Source organism: Hesperophylax consimilis, chromosome 16 (genome assembly GCF_061612785.1).
Source record: "Hesperophylax consimilis isolate HC1 chromosome 16, BYU_Hcon_1.0, whole genome shotgun sequence".
Taxonomy (NCBI): Eukaryota; Metazoa; Arthropoda; class Insecta; order Trichoptera; family Limnephilidae; genus Hesperophylax; species Hesperophylax consimilis.
This window is the reverse complement of record NC_142851.1, coordinates 7,395,263-7,417,553: the sequence shown is the minus strand read 5'-3', so window position 1 is coordinate 7,417,553 and position 22,291 is coordinate 7,395,263. Positions and strand designations below refer to the sequence as shown.

The following is a 22,291-nucleotide window of genomic DNA, read 5'->3' as shown; positions in this document are numbered from 1 at the left end:
TAAATGACCGAAAATATTTTTTTACGATTTGATTACAAAACATCGACTTTTCTATGCTTTCCATAAATATAATAAGCAAAGATTATATATAAAAACCATCCGGAAGAAATTTCCTACATGATAGTAAAAACCCTATTAAAATCGGTTTGGTAGTTTAAAAGAACTAAGCGCACAAACAGACAGACGCTGATAGCGACATTATTTTATACTATTTCACGTAATAAATAGAAAAAATTATTTATTTATTTATTGACGCCCTATTGGGCTTTTAAGTACATAAAAATTACAAATTTCATTTTTAGCAACAGTATAAAACAAACAATAGAAAATCGAAATAAAATATAATGATTTCTCATACATTATTTACATTTAAAAAGTGGTGGACTAATTTGGCTGTAAATGTATTGAAGTTTAAATTAAATATGTCAGCGACATCACTTAGTTCATTGCCCAACCTATGTATTCTTTCTAACACAGAATTCGTAGCGAAGTTATTGTTGTAGAATAAAATATTCCGTCTAGTATATTTTGGAGGTATATGTAAAGATAGCAAGTTTATAGTGTCAGGGCAGTCTAACCTTGAATGAACAATTTTATATAATAAAAGAAGATCAAATATTTTTCGCCTTTCTATAATTTCGATAAGTTAAGTTTACTGCGTAAATTGACATAATTAATTTCAATAATAGGAATACCAATTTTGAAATTAATAAAACGTAAAAATTTATTTTGAATTTTTTCAATTTGTAAACAATGAGAGTTGAAATGAGGACACCAAATGGTTGCATTGTATTCAACCTGACTTCTAACCAGAGACGTGTATAGTAATTTTATAGTTTTTTATGTTATTAAAGTCTTTAGCGATTCTGAGAATAAATCCAAGCATTTGTAATCCCTTACTGGTAATGCTATTAATGTGTTTCAAGAAGCGTAATTTGGAGTCATTATAGCTGGGGAATTTTAAAAAACTGTTTATAATTTTATAAACTGTTATTATGTTAAAGCCCGTGAAAGAGGAGTAATAAATAAATAAATTTAGTGATGGAATGTTGTTGAACATATTGTTTCTAAATAATTATAAGCAATAATTCGTCTCCTGAAATATCAATAAAAATTGAAAGTATCTCCCGAGTAAAAATAAATGCCTATTAATTACCTGAATAATTGTTGATTGACGTAATAGTACATATTGAATTATTTGGTGTGTTCGAACTAAGCCGACATAGCTCAGTGGTTCAGAGCACCTGACCGGATATCAGAAGGTGCGGGTTCAATTCCTGTTGGCGGCATTTATTTTTACTCGGGAGATATTTTCAATTTGTATTGATATTTCAGGAGACTAATTATTGCTTATAATTATTAGTTATCCTTTGTGCTATGCATAAAACCTTGTCTTATAAACATTAGTTAATCATTAAAAAAATATATATTTATATATTGTTTTTAGTTTTTTGTTATAATAACGTATTGTTTTTAATTAAAATAATTATCAAGGATCAACATAATAAAATAATTAGTGTGAAAATAAATATATTTTCATGGTCCCCTGTGTTGCCACATAGTAATTTTCCACAGGCAAATGCGAAAAGTATATATGCACAACCATCAAATAATCTCCTCATAAATATGTTGTATTTTTGGTAAAATTAATTGAGAATTTTCTTATCTAACTTGAAATATACTCACAAAAACTATTTGTTGTAACGCAGGACCGAATTTTAGCAGTTAATTTTTATTTATTTATATACTGGGCAGATGTTACAGATTTATTTAATTCAATTTTTTTATAACATTACATTAGATTGTGGTCTAAGTCGTTGTAATTGTAATTGTACGGTTTGAACAATGTATTTGTAGAGACAAAAACCTTGTAAGTGCGTTGTAGGATATGAAAAACATATCGATCTTTTGATCAACTGCAATTTAAGACATTTACATGCCCTCATGAACAAAATGGTGCGGCTCGCTCTACTGTAAATGAGGTTATGATTTCGTCCTCGAGAGTGAGATTCTGGTACAAAGAAATTTATTTGAGCCAAATCTCGTTGTCATATATGTAACTGTTTAGTAAGGTACGGTAGAAACACCATACAGAATAAAACATTTTTTCCGAAAAAAGGAATACAAAACAATTATACCCACAGTGTAAACATACTAATATGATTACTAAAAACGGGGTGTTTAACAGAATTTTTACAATTCATCAAATTTCAAAGTTGATTTTCAAGTTCTGTGAAGATTCTATTCAATATTAGCCAGTTATTTCACAAACCTGACATAATGACAGAGCTTAGCAGAACTTAAAAATCAATTTTGAAATTTGATGCATTGTTCAAATTCTGTAAAACATCCAATCCTAAATTATTAGAATCCGGTTGTAGGAAACAAAAATTCAACTAATAACTATTTTATCGAAGAAAGCAAACACTTTGTGGCTTGACATTATACAAAATGAAACAAACACTTAAACACTGAAGTATTATATTTTCAGTATTATATTTTATTGTCCTGAAGAAGTTTGAGTCCAATCGAAACCGGTCGACGAATATAACTCGAAATAAAGTGGTTTAAAACTAAGTGTTTGTTTCATTTTGAATAACTATTTTTAAAAAATTGGTGAATTTTTTTTTAAAAGTTCTTTCAGTGCCATTATGTGTGAACAATCCAGTTACATAAACTCTTGTGTTTACCTCTTTTCTGGAAACTTTTATTGTTCAACATTATTACTAATATTACTTGAAGGAGAGTGGCTATTGATTATTTTAAGGCGGTCCTGAATATACTAAGCACCAATCTAATAGAATTAATTTAATTATTATAGCACTCTTTAATATATTATTGAGGTGTGTTTAGGATGCAGATCAGGAGAGGCTGGTTTGGGGAGACCCTTTGACCTCTCCAACTGGTCTCGGTAAAAATTGATCATTACATGCTTACATGAACCGACAGCGCTGCTAATGATGATAGTAGCCAAAGATATTAGAAGAACGAGATGTGCTATGAGCAGTTCGTACTGAGTGGAATTGTTTTGCCGAGTGTCGCCGGTTTTGTTTACCAATACTACTGCACACCTTCGCTTGCGCTAAGGTATCCGCACTAATACATAGAACAGATTTCTGTGCGTACACGTCCCGATACCGTTCAAAGTACCCTAATTAGGTAGTACTCCGGCTACGGTCCGGCGGCCAACATAGCACATCTCGTTCTTCTAATATCTTTGATAGTAGCAAAAAAGGACAAAGACAATACACAAAGGAATGTAATATTATAATGCGCTCCAAAAATTTGATAGTCTACACCAATTGATAGATTCAAGCTGAATTGTAGGAGCCATATTAATCAAAAGAAAATGTACAAAATGATTAATGTTTAATAATGTATGTTTGTAAGTAAAAATAAAATTAATAAATAAAATACCACCAGTAATGGAATAGTACCCTAAATATTATTGAAAATTTAATTATAAAAAAGTAATTCTATTAAAATAAACCAAAACTAATATAGAACCGAGAAAAATTTATCTGAAGTGGAAATAATATAACTAGGTAAGCATCATTGTAATAGTTTGTCTAGTCTGTAGTTGGTAATAAGAGCACGATATAAATACATTATGTATTTGTACAGAACCCTTGATGTGATTTTTCACAAAAATAGCGCTATACAAATCATTAAAATATTATTATTATCACTGTCACAGGCATAGGTAATAGCTGGGTTATAGTAACTTCTCATTTGAATGAACAAAAAGCAGTACAATATACTTATGTAAATAATATATGTAATATGATTTTATCTTTGTCTTTTAATCATCAGACCAGGCTAAAGATAGAATTCAGAAGCTAATGTATCTCCTCATAAAAGCGATAGTTTAATAAATTAAACGTAGCATTCTTGATTAACCAAAAATAAAACATTAAATACTCTTATCTCAAAGACGTCTGCTTTTGTTCTAAAGATGTCATTCTTCTAATGCTTGAGTAAACCAAGTGTAATTGAGCTAAATGCGTTGAGGAAATGACTTTCAAGATGAGAAGAAAGTGACATAACAATTCAATATTATCTCATGATATTAGCAGTATGTGTAAATGATTAACATCCATTAACAAAAATGTTAAAAAAAACATATCACCCGTGTTTCAAAGATAGACGTCATCTTTAATTAATTAAATAGTATCAGACAAAGTCGATATCCGCGTCTGTCTGTTTGTGTGCTTAGTTCTTCTAAACTACGCAACAGATTTTGAGTTTTCGCTATCATTTAGAGAATTTCTTCCGGAAGGTTTGAATATATTTTATACATGCGTATTATATTTGTAGAAAGAAGAGAAAAGTCGATGTTTTGTAATCAAGTCATTAAAAAAATTCGGGCGCTTACATTGAGAACGCTGGCTAAACCTTATGAGATACATCAAAATAATGTTGTCTTAAAAAGGCCTACAGAAAAGTGTGCAATGGTATATGTCTATATCAGAAGGATAACCCACCAACGCTGGGTACACTCCAGCTAGTAATAAATAATTGATTTAAATCACTTTTAAGTGCTTGATTCATTGGTTTCGCGATTGCAATTTCGCACAGCAAATGCTTCAATAGATAGCGGGTAATACTAGTTTAAAGTTTGCTCATACGAGAAGAAAAATTTGGTTTAATTCAATCCATTGCATCACCATCAAACAATGAAATCGCCATATTTATGTGCCATCTAAATGATTACCACCAATAAATTTCGTAAACAGCATAATAATTAAGTTACACGGGGTTTTTGGTATCTTATTATTTATACAGCTCTTCCATTAGAAGCATTTGCTTGTATGGAAGAGGAGGGTACATTTAAAAAAAATATATATATATTATGGTACAAGCATAATTTTGTAAAATAGTATACATTTAGTGAAAATTTCAGTTTGAGTTAAGGATTTTTTAGTTATGGTTACATCGTAATCAATCATCTTAATAAATTAAAAGACAAACATTTTTACATATTTACAAAGAAGAAAATAAATTTTGTGGAAGATAAATAGAATATTACAGCATTATTTGTATGACTTTCAGGTGGAAATAAATAGAAGAGAAAGTACAGAGACGATTTCATAAATACCGAGAACTTTAAAAGACCGGCAATATGAAAATAGTCTTAAGGAACTAAGATTGACCAACATAATAATAAAATACCTTTTTCATCCAATCTTAGGAAACACTTCATTGCAAATAGAGTAGTGGATGCATGGAACAAACTTCCACAACATATTACATATCAATTCTATTAATATAAGCTAATTTAAAGCTCGATTGGATTCTTATTTGGAGAGAAGAAAGGATAAACTTATTCTAAATAAAAAAATCAATTACTGTTAAATTTATTGTAAAATCATATATGAGTGCATCAGCAGAATGCTGCCTGCTCATTCAATAATAAAATGGGGGAAGTAGTCTTTGTTGTTAATGATTTCTCTAAAATAATTTTTGATAGTGTTCAATATTTGTACTTTATTTTAAATGTTTCTGATTTCGTCTGATAATTTGTTAAGATAATATTCATATGTCTATGGTTAAGATACATTTTCACAATGGTGTTGGGCAAAAGAAGTGTTTATTTGAGGGTTTGACGCTAGTACGATTTTAAGCTATGAATGAGTATTTATCTATTTCTTTTATAATCTGAATAATTGAATTTTTCTCAAATAAAAAGTTTTTAAATGTAGGAACTTTGAATTCTGACAATAAACAATCATTTTTTTAGACAGGAATAGTTTACACTTAAAAATATAGGAAATATACAATATACATATAAAGCCTACAATCTCTGAGAAAAAATCTAAATTTTGTTTTGTGTTAATTTTTTGGTGTTTTTTTACTAGTAAAGGTACAAACTACAAAAATATTCCAAAAGAAAAAACCTGGAGAGGTTTTTCTTAAAAAAACTAAATTATTATTAAAATTTCTATCTGAAACAAAACGTTAAGGACGGGTTGTTTCGGAGAATTTGAACAATTCATCAAATTTCAACGTTCATTTTCCAGTTCTGTGAAAGATATTTCAAGTTCTGCTTTAATTTCAGTTTTGTCAAGCAACTAGCCTATAATGATATATTAACAGAACTTGAATAGGACTTTTACAGAACCCGGAAATTAACGTTGAAATTTGATGAATTGTTCAAATTCTCCGAAACAACCCGTCCTAAGAAAAGCATATTTTGAAGAAGAGTTTGAATAGGTCAAACTACCCCACTTGAGCAATTTTCACAACCCAGAAGTTTTGTACATTGCAGAATCGTATGCGTGCGTGCCTTGTCAATGTTGTGTTGATTGCAGAATCTGGACATGCACTCCCAAAGCTTTGAACAACGATCTACTTTGAGTCTAGACCTTTGTAAGATTTTAGGCTTCGATGTTTAAACTTTTTGCTTTGAAAACGAGCTTTGGAGCTCTGGGTTTTGAGCTAATGAAAATTATTAACATTTTCCAATACATATGTATATTTTTATATTTTCTACCAGCATCATAAGATGCTTAAGGACTAAATTATTACTTAAAACCTTACTAAAATTGTATAAAATAACCCAGAAGTACATAATGCTAAAGAGGTGAAAACCTAAATTAGGTGTTCTTAAAAACTAAACTTGCGAAATAGTGAGTATTTGACAATAAGAAGAGCTTTAAAAGGTAAATATATATTTTTTTTAAACTCACGCCTACCGTTTCTCACTCGCGTAATCCTCACAACTCTGGAGTTATGTAAATTGCAGAATCGTATTTATCGTGCGTTCGAATCGTGACTAAGTTTTCCGAATTTTCAGGCTACCGGAACAAAAAATGCTGAAGTATTACATCATTTTTTAATAATTATTATGAAAACCTCTCTCGGAAATATAAAAATAGTCGGAAGAGGTAAGAAAAACCTATTTATTGACTGACTAATTACAAAAACAGAATTTTCATGGACATGGATTTCATTTTTTGTCACTTCTCGTATCTGGTATCTCAATGTGGCTCATGTAAAATCACAACTCTGGAGATAATTTCGTTATCCTAATAAATGGAGACCTCAGCACGGATAAAGTCCCCAGTGAGGCCCACATTATAAATATTGTTTTTAAAAATTATATCAAATAAAAAACGGACGTCCTGCCGAAGAAATATGCGCAAAAATGTTCTGTTGATTGCGGAATCCATTCCGTACAGGCGCCGAATGATGTAACGAACAATAATTTTCGGCCTGAAGCCTGGAGTTTTGAGATTTGGATTAGTAGGTAAGAAATACATTTTGTTTTTGCACTGACGGGTGTTCAATAAATGTATTCAAATAAACAACGGAAAATAAGGGCTTGAAGAGGTCAAATATTATCTTTAATACGCCTGCTATGTTTCATTCATGCAATCCTCACTGTACATTGCAGAAACATGTAACGCGTTCAATTTGCACCTTGATATACTTTTGCACCTTGGACATCTTAGTCTCTGTTTTACATAGTGTCGCTTATATTATAACACCGCGTATCTCAAAAAATACGAAATTATCTTTTTCGACTATATTTCATATTTCTTAATTTTTAATTCTTTGATACGCGTTGTTACCAAACTTCGTACAAAAGGGTTGGTGATAGATAAAAAATTGTTTGTAGTTTTAAAATAAAGTCGGAAAAAAATAATTTTGTATTTTTTGAGATACGCGGTGTTATAATACAAGAATCTGCTCGACAGAGATAGCAGCATTGATCCCCAGCACGGCGTGAGACTCGAGGAACACGAGCGGAAAACCCGTTTACAGTAGATTTTGCTCACTACCGGCATCTGTCTTTCCTCCTCCCCAAAAAATTCAAAACAGATAAAAGCTTTTATTGGCCTATGCGCTTTATCACGGATTTTTCTGCCATAGCCGCACCCTTAACAAACTCACTGGCTCTAGAAATAAAATAAATAAATAGAGAGTAATATTTCTTGGTCTCCGGAGGCGGACAACTCTTTTAAGAAATGAAAGAAGGCTTTAATTTAATTGCCCTGATTTTTCACTGCCATTTACTATTCACTGTGATGCAGGTAATGTGGGTATAGGCGGTGTACACACACAATTTTTTGAAGGAGAGGAGCACCCGGTTCCATACTTTTCTAGGTGCTTTAATGCCCATGAGCGAAACTGCAGCGTGACGGAGCGCGAACTCCTAGCGGTTTTAGATTCGGTATAAAGTATTTGAGCCTGTAAGAATGATGATTTTACAAAAATGTAACATTTTGTTATTGATTCAGGTTCATGCCATAATTATTAGTAAGATTCCGAAATTTCAGTCCGTTCGGCGCAGTAGAGCGTGAGAAAAACGTTTTCAAAGTTCGGACCCAGGTGTTGCATTTGTGCCCGTAAGTATGATGATTGTTCCAAAAATGCTAATTTTTGCTGATTTTGTAATTGATTGTACTTCAGACCATAATTCTTAGTAAGAATCTAACATTTCAGTCTGTTCGGCGCAGTCCCCGAGAAAGCTGCATTTGTGCCCGTAAGAATGATGATTCCAAAAATGCTACTTTTTTCTGATTTAAATATTTTCCCCTATTAAAAAAAGCCAAATAAATAGAGAAGTTATTGGTACAAGCATGCATTCTTCGTCCGACAGTTCTCAGGAAAAGTAATACGTTTTTTTATTAACTACATTCTATATTAGGTGTCCCCCAAAAAAGTCTACCTATATAACTCTTCAAACTTGTGGCAGAATTGCTACTTGCTTGCAATGCTGACAAGGTTTATTTGTTTTTATTTATAAATTTTACACATTAAATTTTTTGTGATTTTCTCAACTAATATCATGCCCATATTGTATTTGGTAGGTATCACGATGTATTAGTTGAGTAGTGGGGAGTAAAAATGAAATTAAATTATTTTCTTAAATCTGACAAGCCGAGGGAAATATATTAGAATACTCTGCCATCCCGCCGTCCTTTCCTTATCCCCTTTTCCATCCATTTCGACTTGTTTCCTTCTGCCACGACCAAGACCTTTCGGTGACATTCTTTAAATATTTCATTCAACCTCATTTTTATCAATTATTTCTGATTATGGCACACACTAGTGTGTTTGTGCCCAAAGCTCTAATTATATGGCTATTGCGCTAGTACTTCCAAACATAAATATAATTTGTGAAAGTGTTTAGCAATCTGGCAATACTTCATTTACTGTCAAAAATGTGAGAAGACAATTTCTGTATATTTGACAAATGTCATAATACTCAAACTTTTTTCCTTAATACACTAATTTTATGCTATATTGCTTAGGAGAATATTACTGGACAATTTTTCTTTAAAATAGACAATTTCTAACAGAATTTGGGTGAGTTTGAATTCTTTGTTCAAAATTGTTCGAACACACGTTTTGTCGGATTTGGTCTGTATAACAACAAGAAAAAATACGATAATTTATAGCGATGCAATAAGGATAATTTTAAAACAAGCCTTTACACTATCCATTTTTTTATGGACCCGAGCGATGTGCACGACTACAACTAGGGTGACTGGTCACCAGAGATGTGCTTTATTTCAAATAAATCCATTTCAAATGGAAATGCAAAATGGGTATTTTCCATTTTGCATTTTAAATGCTTTTCTAAAAACCATTTTGCATTTTAAATGCTTTTCTCAATGCATTTTCCATTTTAAATGCTTTTGCAACATTCTTCCTACAATCCTAAATTTTTTTCATAAGCCCGAAATATCAGTCGGTCCTCAACCTCGCTATGAGAGATAATTTCCATTTGTCAAGTTGCTCCCTGGTAGGAGCCCTGGCAATTGAGTGATACCATTACAAAAAATACTGATTCAAATACTGAATATGGGGCCATGACGCTGTAATATTAAATGTTAGATAGCAGTTTCTATGTTTTTACGTTGGCAATATTAGTCCCGCGCAAATTTTTTGTGGTTTCATAATCTGTAGTCGTGGTGTTTTTGGATTTACCATCAAGTAATATGTTTGTTCTACATTGATGTCCATTATTAAATGACAAAATTGTTTAAAAATTCTTTAATTATTTTAATTGAAACCTGAGAAACCATTTTGCATTTTCAATGCATTTTGAAAATAGGTATTTTGCATTTAAAATGCTTTTCTAAAACCCATTTTGCATTTTGCATTTTCAAATGGAAAAATTTTGACCCATTTCCATTTTGCATTTCAAATGGTTTTGGGTACCCATTTTGCACATGTCTGCTGGTCACTGACCAAGTCTCAGGGTTCTAACACCGCCTTCGAATAGTGGGTAAACTTGTCGAATTCCGCTGAATACCAAGTGCTATTTATAATTTTTGTGCATATTAGCATGAATGGAATTCGACAAGTTTATCGAATTTTGTTATAAGTTCTCCAGGTTTTGTAATATAGTGTTGAGGATGTGTATTTGCAGACCTTTACGTAATGATAATTATTTACCTCGCTGTCACACTTTTAGGTAAAGATTATGGATATTACACTTTGTTTCAACAATGACTACAGAACACAACATAGGTTCTTAGTTTGGATTATTTAAATAATTTATGCATATTTAAATTGAAATTATACTTTCACCTAACATTAATCCATACTAAAAAAGGCCAAGATGGCGGCAAAGGAATAGTTTTATAAGGGAAACTTTGAACTTTGATTGAATACAAATGGTATTTTAATGCGTCTTTTACCATCTCTCCCGACGTATATAGTTGTTTCATGTAGTAATTAAGTTGAAATGAAGTATAATTTCCATAATCTGTGCCTATAAAAATTAAGGTGATTAGGTGACTATTTACCAAGCATTCGAACATCGCATCGTACGCAGGACCGAAATTAGTATTTTTGATTATTCAAAGCTCAATTCGATGGCATCATTTTTTGGCGAAAAGGAGTTATGAACTACTCTATAATAATACCGATGAGAACACAAATTTGTATATGTAAATATATGCCAAACTTATCTAAGCCATATCATTCAAAAGATATTAACATTGACGGCCTCATAATGTATAGAATATTTGCAGCACGTTCCATGGAAGATACTCTCAGTGTCGCCCTAGTGTAAGACCACAATTCAGAATTGAGACGTTACTTGAAATGGCTTTGGTGAACAGATCTGAAAAGCCAAGTACTTTCCCAACTTCCTCTTCCATATCTCCTTCCCCTCCCCACTACCCCAATTGTACGTACCCCAATCTTAGTTTGTTTTTAGTATTATGTACTTGCTGTGGCGGGTGGTGTATTGCACACTGTAAAGATATAAAATGTTGTTTTTCCAGGCTTGAGATGCCATGACTCTGATCCAGACGTGCCCGGGACAGTACTGCGGGCGCTCGCAGTGGGAGAATGGCACGTGGGGCGAGTGCGGTGCCTGCCCGCGCGGCTACCGCGCCAGCTTCTCGGGCCACTGCACCCCGTGCGTGGAGGAACTGCTGCTCTACGACTGGCTCTACCTCGGATTCATGGCCCTCCTGGCCCTAGTGCTGCACTGGTTCTTCATCGACATCGTTTACAAGAGAGAAAGGTATTGTCCATTGTCCAACAAATTATTGCAAAAGTTTTACTAAAACGGAGATTCAATAGATTTAAGCTAAATCTTACTAAATCGTAGATTCAATAGATCTAAGCTAAATCTTACTAAATCGGAGATTCAATAGATTTAAGCTAAATCTTACTAAATCGGAGATTCAATAGATTTAAGCTAAATCTTACTAAATTGGAGATTCAATAGATTTAAGCAAAATCTTACTAAATCGGAGATTCAATAGATTTAAGCTAAATCTTCATAATTGGAGATTCAATAGATTTAAGCTAAATCTTCATAATCGGAGATTCAATAGATTTAAGCTAAATCTCACTAAATTGGAGATTCAACAGATTTTAGCTAAATAAATAAAAATTCTAAAAATGTAGCTCTTCTAACCTAACATAAATATATTTTAATTTCCATTATGATGTATAAATTTATATCTTTCAAATTGTAAGTATCTACCTATCAGTAGAAAGATAAATCGTCTTTAAAATTAAAATAATGTATACAAATTTACATAGTATGGTATAAAAGAAAATAATACTATTTTTATTAATAGATGTATTTAAAATTTTTAACAATAGCCAAATTCCAATTGGGTAGGATCGACATTTATTGAGTATATTAACTGCTGTAATGTCAATTTCAGAGAAATGCCTATATGTCCGATTGTGTGAGTGATTGCCACTAAAAGATCATAGAATGCATTGTCATCCACAACGAGTTTATCGGCCGAGGTTCAGCTCGATTGGAAGTCGGAAAGTGGGTTAGTTTCCATATCATTCAAGAAAACAAGAGTGAAATTCAAATTTTTTTTTTTTTTTTTTTATAATATTTAATTTTTATTTAATATTAAATTTACAATTACATGTTATTACATTACATTAAGATTATTTTCTTTTTATTACAGTACATCGTGATACACCTTTTTTTAGAGCAAATGCTCGTGTTAAAAAGGCGGAGAAACGCGTGTAAATAGTAATTTAACATATTTTTTCAGAGAGTGTAATGATAATGAAAAGAATTTTTATTTTTTAATATAACAAAATAAAAATTTTATATGTAACAAAATTTTATCAAATAGAAAAGAGAAAAGGATGTAAAAGAAAGAAAGAGATAAGAATAAGAAATAAGAGAAAAGGATTTCAATATAATAATAATTGAGAGATTATATTGTCTTTTTAAGTATAAACGATTTTAATATGCTATTGATATAGTGCTTTTATTGAGCTTTTGAATTTTTTATAATTCATTTCCAATCTTAAGTTAAGAGGTAATTGGTTAAACCATTTGACACCAAAATATTTATAAAATTGTTGGGCTGTGGTGGTGTTACAGCGCGGGATAGTTATAGAGCCAAGAATACTTTGTCTATTGCTGTTCGAAAAAGTTATTAAGTTGTCAATGTTGAAACAATCTTTATGTATTTGAAAAAGAGTTATTTTTTTATAAATAATATGAAGTGAAGGGACTTTAAATTCTTGAAATAATCTAATTGTGGGGTAATCATACGGTTTTTTCAAAATTATTTTTACTAATATTCTTTGGATGATTTCTAAAGGTAAGAGAGAAGTTTTGAATGCTCCACCCCAACCAACAATTCCGTATTGTAATACTGATTGAATTAGTGAAAAATATATGGTTCTTAATAATTTAAAATTTAGTATGTTTCGTATTCTAAGAAAAATGTACAATAATTTTCTTAATCTTTCTACTATTGCATTGATTTGTAATTTCCACTTTATGTTACTATCTATAATTACACCTAGATATTTTACATTAGTTTTAACAGTAAGTACAGAGCAGTCAGGTTTACATAAATTTGAAATTCTATTACAATTACATGAGTGTATACTTATCTTTAAATTATCAGGGAATGAATTTTTATTAATGGTGAAAGGTATTATAAAAGTTTTTTCAGTATTAAGTGTTAACAAATTATTATCGAACCATTTTTTTAGTATGTTTATATCTAACTCTGCTGTTTTTTGGGTTTCATTCCAAGTTAATCCCTCAGTTAAAATTGCTGTGTCGTCAGCGTATGAAATAAGTTTAGACATAATTGAGAGATTAAAAATATCGTTGACATAAATGATGAAAAGAATTGGACCTAGAACAGTTCCCTGCGGGATGCCAAAATTTGTGGTCTGCGAATCACTCAGAGAGCCATTTAACTTTACAAATTGCTCTCTATTAAAAAGGTAATTTTCAATCCACGTTAAAGCATTGTTAGTTATACCAATTTTCGCTAGTTTCGAGATAAGATTAGAGTGTGATATACTATCAAATGCTTTTCTTAAGTCGACAAATGTTCCAATGCATTTTTTTTTATTATCTAAAGATTTATAAATTTCAGATGTTAAGTCAACGATAGCATCTTGAGTGCTCATATTTTCTCTAAAACCATATTGATGTGCATTTAAAATATTATTTTCTTTAACAAATTTAAATATTTGTTTTTTTACAATTTTTTCAAATATTTTGGCAATGTTTGAGGTGAGAGAAATTGGCCTATAGTTACTACTTAGATTGGGGTCCCCAGATTTAAAAATTGGGGAAATAATAGTTTTTTTGTAGGTAAAGGGAAAGTTGCCATTTTCAAAACTTGTATTTATGATGTGAGCCAATGGTTTACAGAGTGAGTCAGAATTTTTTTTAAGTATTTCTACAGAAATATTGTCAAAACCAGGGGAAGAATTACCTTTTAATTCATTAACAATTTGTTTAATTTCATCAACATTAGTTCGTTGAAATTGACTCAAGTTGTTACAATTATTGGATGGTGACGGTAGATCTTTATTATCAGTGTTATTTATTTTAAGTGCTAATTTTTCATTATTATCAGTGTTTTTTATTTTGAGTGCTAATTTTTCACCAACTGACCCAAAATAACTATTAAAAATATTTGCACATTTCGTTGGATCCGTGTTTACATCGTAAAGTTTGTTATCAATATCTGTGATTTTGTTTATGTTAGATTTTTTTGGTTTTTTATTGATAATTTCATTTATAGTTTGCCATATCTTTTTATTATTGTTGCCAGCAATATTGATTTTTTCTTTATAGAAATCTTCTTTGGTTTTCCGAATAATGTGGCATAGTTTATTTCTGAATTTTTTAAAGTATTCGTATAGTTTATAGTTTTCTGGAAACTTTTTATGTTCTTTATAAATTTTTTCTTTATGTCTAATTGAAATTATGATTCCTTGAGTGATCCATGGTTTTAATTTTTTAAATTTAGTTTTTGGAGAGTATTTTATAATGGAAGAGGAAGATTTGATGTGCTTTTTCAAGATTGCTTCAAAATTTAGTGAACATAAGTCGGTGTTATTAGAGGATAGAACAGTTTCCCAATTTTCAATATTAAGGTTTTGTTGTAATTTTTCGTAATTAATAATAGTTTTTGGGAAATTATTGCGGGAGTAATTATTCACATCTATTTTGTCAGTTTTAAAAGCTACAATACATGTGTGATGATCAGTAATGTTATTTTTCCAAATAATTGTTTTTATTTTTTCAGTTTCATTAGAATTACACCAGATATGATCTATGCATGATGGCCTTTGTCCATGAAATTCTCTCGTATATTTTTTTATACATGGTTTAAAATTTAGTTCCGTTAATGTGTTGATATATTCAGTTTTTTCATTATTTCTATTATTTTCAAATTCGTTAGATATATCAATATTAACATCGCCTACAACAAATGCATTTTGAGAACAATTAGTATTTATAATAGATTTCAGATTCTCGGTGAAATTACTAATGCTCGAGTTATGTGTTCTATATAATGCTATTATATCATAAAACGTGTGTTTTATAATAATTCGAATATGAAGACAATTTACAAGATCGATATGGATTTCATTAACGGAAATATTCTCATGAATAGATTTTACAAAAACAATGATTCCGCTGTTTTGATAAATAAATGTACAATAGCGCCTGTTGCTTTTACGTCCAACAGATTACCCTGTTTTTCAAAAGGCATGTTTTTACCTATTACAGGTGACATCTATATAATATAGGTATATAAAAACACACTCATAGATAGATTACGCGGGTAAATAAAACTTCGAAAACTAAAAATTGAATTTTAATGTTTATATTTTAGCTTTCAAATTTGTAGTATGTATCTCAAAAATGTGTGTTTTGGTTTGGTGACTTTTGCCCCAACGGCGATGAAATCATGTAACTGATAAACAAGCAGCATCAATGCTTGCCATTTAAATGTAGCAGCATTAGCTCTATAGTCCACGCAATACGCATGTTTCATTCCCAACTAGCAAATGAATGATTAAGCAATCAAAATAAAGTGTATGAAATCAATTGTGACTCTAATAACACAATGGACTCTCCCATCAATGTAATTAACTTTCTAGCAAGTTGGGAACAACTCATGCACTAGCTTCTTGGTATCAGGACATAGTTGTTAGCTCAGAACTCGCTACGAAGCCTTCAACGCACGACGAGTGCAAACAAGTATTGAGCAATGGTTTGAAATATTATTATACATAGTTACAATTGATTTTGTTGCTTGGGAACTGCCTCGAAAGCTAGGAGCACAGTGTGTGAACAGGGCTATTGATGCAAAATATGTCCACATTCCAAGAGATTCAATTTAATTGATTTGATGAAGTTCCACTCCCAGCTTCAATCGCCACCTGATAGCCATGCACGTGTGTGCGCTGTTTGAGGTGGCCATGGCCTGTGTTATCACGCTGCTGTTCTCCGACCCGCTGGGCTCGCTGAGCGTGCGTGCCTGCCGCGTGGGCGGTCTAGCTGACTGGTACACCCTGCTGCACAACCCCACGCCCAACTACCAAACCACGCTGCACTGCACGCAGGAGGCTGTCTATCCTCTGTGAGTACTTCTATTAAGTGTTTTATATAAGTGATCTTGGTTGTCTGATGTTCTCCGACGAGCACACCGCGCAAGAGTCCAACAGATCCCAACCGTCTGTAGCCAGTGAGACTATGGCATTCCCAATTGGGGTATGTTGTGAGGCTGAAGGTGGTGGAAGGGAACATGACTATTCCGATCTGGTCACCAAACACAGCCAAAGCCATTTCAAGCAACGTTTCAATTCTGAATGGTGGTCTTATACAAGGGCGATACTGAGACGAGAGTATTTTCAACTCTGAAACGTGCCGCAATATATACTTTGTGTTGTTTTAAATGAGTAAATTGCGAAATAACATAAATTAATCAAATAAAATTTACTAGCGCAGCCGGGATTTGAACCAGCTTGCTAGTCGAGAGTCTTATCTCTCGACCACGGAGGAGGGTCTTACAATATATCAAATGTGGTGTGTTCCAGTTACACTCTGGTGCTGATAATGTATGCGCTGTGCATAGCGCTGCTGTTGCTGTACCGCTGCGTGGTGTTCGCCACCTTCCTGCCCACCGTCTCCATCCTCGCCGTCTACTGCGGTCTCTACTTCCTGCCTATCCTCATATTCATTCACGCCGTGGGAGCGGGACTCATCTGTGAGTAGCATTGCAATCAATGTTGGTTTCATATTTTCAATGAAATTGTCTTTTTATTTATGGTATAAAAAGCTTCATAATTTTCAATAGGATTCAGTACACCTCGTCTGGACCCCCAAATTACTTGAAAAAATCCTTAATAAAAAATAACTTAACACACTGTGCGGAAAAGGTAATTCTACCGTGTTTGATAGCGAGAAGTGTAGATCTATATTTAAAATAAACATTACTATTTCTAAATAATTAAATTTTAATATCAAATGTGAAAAATGTTGTCAAAAACGCTAACCAGATTTTTACTTAATTTTTTACTCCAAACACATTCGTTTTGTTTGGGGAATTGTAAGAAAACTGTAAATTCACTTTTATCTCGTTCGTATAATAAAAAATAATTTTTAAACTGATTGTTACGATAGCGGTGTGAAATATGAATTATTCATTTTGGCAATATTTAGGATTTTATTAATGGATTTCAGTATAAATATTTGAAGCAAACTAGAAAGAATTATTATTTCTCTAACTAATGTTAAAAAAATTACGTATTTTTGCATGAAAAAAAGATAAAAATACTTTTATAAAATATGAACGCCCGGTCATTTATGACCCTCAAACGCTGGAGGGGTTAATAGCGTAAAAGATATTTCTATCTGATATTTCTATATGAATATTGTATACCAATCTCTTTGGAAAGGTCCCAACTATACTTTCATAGCTGGGTATGGTTAGTAATACGTAGAAAATTTCATTCAAATTTGTACATTATTTAAAGCTAAATTTATAATTTCGTACATAACCTTTTATTTCATCCGCTACACATTGCCGTTAGCGCATGAACTGCTCGCTTAATGTAATTAACAAACGGATTGCAATCTTTTGAGAACAGGCGTCAGGTGGGAGTGCTGTCCTTGTTCTACCGGTACCTCAATGGAAGATCCCACAAGGACCTAGTGTCATTGACGGCTTCGGCACCGGATACACGCCAAACATGCATTGACATTTGTACACGGTTTAACATTTGTCAGATGAGAATTGGAAATAAATCTGTATCACAAAGTCACTTAATGACAATGAATATTGTAAAATTGCAATGATTACTTTCAGATTACTCTTTCCCCTATATCATCATCATCCTGTCCATGATGTCGTCAGCGTCGCACTTCTCTGTAAAGATCGACCAGTCTGTCGTGGCCATGCTGGTGTCCTCGGTGACGGAAGTGCGCAACGTAGTCATCCTGCTGGGCCACTGGCTGCTGCACGCCTACGGCATCGTCTCCATCACCGGCCTCAAGGACCCCGTCTTCCACGGGGCCCTGCTGACCCTCGTGCCTGCCCCTGCTGCCTTCTACATCCTCACGTCCAGGTTCACTGACCCCATGAAGATCCACAATGAGTGACAGTTACCCAAACGGAAGCTCAAACAGCCGCAAATCAATTGTCACACTACCAGGCTCTTGTTAACGCTCTTTAGTTTGATGTGAAGGAAGTTGTTTATAATATTTTTCTTTGGTTTGATGTGAAGGAAATTATTAAGGATGGATTGTTTCTCAGAATTTGAACAATTTGTCAAAATTAAACGAGTTAAAATTCAAGTTATTATTTCATCATGGGCTGGTCGTTTTACAGTACTTAGAAAATAACAGAACTTGAATATTAACTTTTAAATTTGATGAATTGTTCAAATTCTGTGAAACAACATTATAAAATACTTTCTTAAATAAATAAACCCTTGAATGGACTAATCCTACTTATGACGTTTGTAAGCTGTTAAGACAAGAAAGTGAATAGCAGGATTTACACGTACGCTTCATAATGAGCATTCCGTGCGCCGCTTCAGGCCCACCATGCAGAAAGATCCCACGATGGCAGCGCTGTAAACCGTTATAATAATGTAGCTTTATTTTTCTACACGCCTGAAGCGGCGCGCGGAACGCTCGTTCCGAAGCGTACATGTGGGAGAGCCTAATATGTAGATGTAGTTTATGGAATGCAGTGTTTCTCCAATGTTAAATGTACATGTGTAAATATTTTATGGATAATAAAAACATATTTTTATCAAAAAGTGAATTTAATTTAATGCTAGCCGACGGCGTTGCTTGACTTTTCTCTACTTTCTATAAAAATAATACGCATGTATTATATTTATAAACCTTCTGGTAGAAATTCTGTAAATGATACTGAAAATCAGTTGTCTAATTTAGAAGAACTAAGCGCACAAACAGACACGGATAGTGACTTTATTTTAGTATAATAGAGATATCATATTCACTCCCTTGCAATACTGATAATGACAATGTAGTGTTAGACCCTTTTTCTACAGGGATACACAAGTATCTGATACTCAGTGATTTAAATATCTTGGCGACCACTGCCATACAACATGTGTGGAGATTTGTTCACAGACACACGTCGGTGATGCCAGTCTCTCGAGACCAGCCGGCTAAAGTCGTTACCACTCGTGTCATCGAGACTTTAAACATAGCGGAGCAATGAATATGATAGTCTCTTCTTCAGTTCATTCAAGTTCTCATTGCTTGTCAGATATTTTATAAAAATGCGTGTGCTTTAGATGATATGCTAGGAACAAAATATGACAGCTTCAGCTGAGGAGCGAGTGAAGTTACGAAAGCTAGTTATGACGTTTCGAGAGATGGTGGTGTTGAGGGTCTTTTGATTTCAGTAGCGACGTGTATGAACTATGCGTGTCAAGGTGTTTGCTACGTGAATACACAACATTAGTATCGGATACTCGAGTATTACTGAGGAAGAAAGGCCTAAAATAAAACAAAAATGAATATATAAAAAAAATTCTTACGGGTTCAATTCTCTGTTAGCTAAGTCCTGCAACATTTTCCGTCTACAATGATGGTAGTAGGAGGAATTTAAATATATATTGGTTGGGCAATTGTGATGCGGGTTGAGATAAGGTCTGTAGGAAGGGATTTATTAATGCGTCTTAATATGGTCTTGACGAGGCCCGGATTATATGAAGGAGGAAAAACAACGAGAAAATACGAGTCGACCTGCACAAAAATGAGTCGAAGAAACTGCCCATTCTAATGAAGCCAATTTCAACTGTGTTCCGCTCATGCCTGTCGAATTTCACGCACTAGTGCTCCGGGGATCAATGGCTGTATTAGAATACCTGTAGAACAAACTCAGCATGCCCACAATGCTTCTGTGCAGTAGAGATTACCAGGTTATTTGTAACTTTCTCTAAAATAAAGTGTATTCAATTTTCTTGTATTTGGACCATAGTTTTTGCAGGTGTACATAAATATTCATACAGTAAGTAGGATTGAAATAAGATACTTTTTTTACTACCCTAGTGGCAGACTTTTAAGTAAGAAGAGACAAGTTATCAAGGAAACGAGATTAAAAAAATGTATCAGAGAGCCATATATCAATTAGGCATCCACGGTGACTTACTCCAGTGGATCACTTCATACCTTAGGAGTAGAATTCAATGTGATTCAGTTGAAGGAACTTAGTCCAGCTTCTTTTCAGTGCCCTTTGGCGTACCTCAAGGTTCTCATTTATGGCCATTATAATTTAATGTGTGTATTCATTATTATAGTAGTATGCAAAAACAAAATGAAGTCATAGACTACTTGCTACAACACGGCCCAAGTAGGACAAATCAATAAAATATTACAAAAATGTAATCTTCTAATATATAAAGGAGAGTATCTCTTTGTGGCGGACAGGCGCGGGTGGCGTGGTTTTGTTTTTTATACAAATCTGCAGTTTTATTCCGAGGTTAATGAAATTTAGCACACTTGATCTTTAAAACGGTGACCGGATAAATCATCATAATGATAATTCATCACATCTTTAAAGTCATGGAAAGTGATGAAACAAAAACTTTATTAACAAGGTTAAGTAGGTTAGGTTAGGTTAAAATTTTATTTTTTTTCATCGTTTTTAATGACTTTATATCACGTTTTAAAGGTGTGTTGACTAGTCACTGTGTTGAGTTAGCATGGAACCCTTTAAAACAATTGGGAGGCCACTGTCTACATTAGATTTCGAAAAACCACCCCATCCCCATTCCCCACCCCTTACAGGATACGTTCAAAATAAGAAGAAAATTACTGTCTACACCCGATTTTGAAAAACTTTACATAAATCCCGGGGACTTCAGTTGTATATTATCTATCTAGAAGTATCCCGTTGTGACTATGTTTTTTATACAAATCTTGTTTTATCCCGAGACTGATCATATTTTCACACTTGACCTTCAAAACAAGAGGACGGTTACTATCTACATAAGATTTCAAAACCCCACCCCCATGAAATTGGATGACATTACAGTGGTTAATATACAAAATAAATTTCAGTCCTGTATATTACATATGAGGAGAGAAATAAAGCACACATCGAGGCTGTTGAAAACCTACGATAAAGAATTTCAGTGACTATCATATACAAATAGGTCTCATAGCAGAAAATACAAGATTTGACAAATACAATAAAACAAAAATATTTGGTTATCCATTACATTGTTTAATTCAATGAACACAATAATAAAATTACATAATAGAATGAAAATTACAAAAATATAGCAATTAATCTTAATCTTTTAAACACAGTTCTGAAATCTGTGCAGCAATAAATTAACTAAATTCAAAGATATTATCTTACATAAAAATAACTATTTAATTTATGGTAGATATCAAATTCTATAAAAAGACTCTAGCTTTAAAAATTACAAAAACTATTTAAAACCAAATACAAATTAATTGAAAAATAATTTATTGACTTAGAAAAGTTTAAATTTAATTGAAATTTGTGCAACAAGTGACAATTTAATTCAATTTACAGAAGACAAAATTAAATAAAGTTAATCTAGGAAAACAAAATGTTACATACTTAAAATAAATTGAAAAGGTACATAAACAATATATTATGTAAATTAATCATCTAAAATAATGAGGCTATGTATTAACAAAAAACTTATCCTGGTATTTCAGTGTTGTGAGAATGTAATGTTAAAATAATCTTTCACAATGTAGAATAATGGTGATTGGTTGGTAAAGGAACTGAAAATATTTAAACGCAGGAAGCGTCGCAAGAAGTTAATAGCCCTGAGTGTTTTTTATTTTTTTTAATGGTAACATTTCAACCATCGCCCCTCACATCAAGTAACAAAACATAACAAGTCAATATTATACATATCTCTCCAATATTATCTTTTAAATCTCTACTCTAATTAATTTCCGAAATGTATCAAGAATAACTATTTTCACAATATTTCAAAAATGATTCTGTTTGTTAATAAAGTAACAGAATTTTTCTCAGTATTT

General features: G+C 32.4%; 1 protein-coding gene across 2 annotated transcripts; it reads left to right on the top strand.

The window, feature by feature from the left end:
- Positions 1–9,178: 9,178 nt before the first annotated feature.
- Positions 9,179–19,026, top strand: LOC149416626 (JNK1/MAPK8-associated membrane protein-like). 2 transcript variants are annotated; one of them, XM_089641433.1, is made up of 5 exons: positions 9,179–9,315; positions 11,247–11,491; positions 16,149–16,361; positions 16,819–16,988; positions 18,090–19,026. In XM_089641433.1, the coding sequence occupies exons 2-5, from the start codon at positions 11,259–11,261 to the stop codon at positions 18,380–18,382; spliced, it is 909 nt and encodes a 302-aa protein (XP_089497559.1). In that variant the 5' UTR covers positions 9,179–9,315; positions 11,247–11,258; the 3' UTR covers positions 18,383–19,026. The 2 variants fall into 2 exon arrangements, with proteins under 2 accessions (XP_089497559.1, XP_089497558.1); XM_089641432.1 differs by having other exon boundaries at positions 16,137–16,361.
- Positions 19,027–22,291: the final 3,265 nt, after the last annotated feature.

Excerpts from the sequence above, each read along its gene's own strand:
- LOC149416626 (XM_089641432.1), top strand. The coding sequence starts at position 11,259 with ATGACTCTGATCCAGACGTGCCCGGGACAGTACTGCGGGCGCTCGCAG. Across the intron at positions 11,492-16,136 it reads ATCGTTTACAAGAGAGAAAG|TTCCACTCCCAGCTTCAATC; the intron begins GTATTGTCCATT and ends GATTTGATGAAG. Across the intron at positions 16,989-18,089 it reads CGTGGGAGCGGGACTCATCT|ATTACTCTTTCCCCTATATC; the intron begins GTGAGTAGCATT and ends GATTACTTTCAG.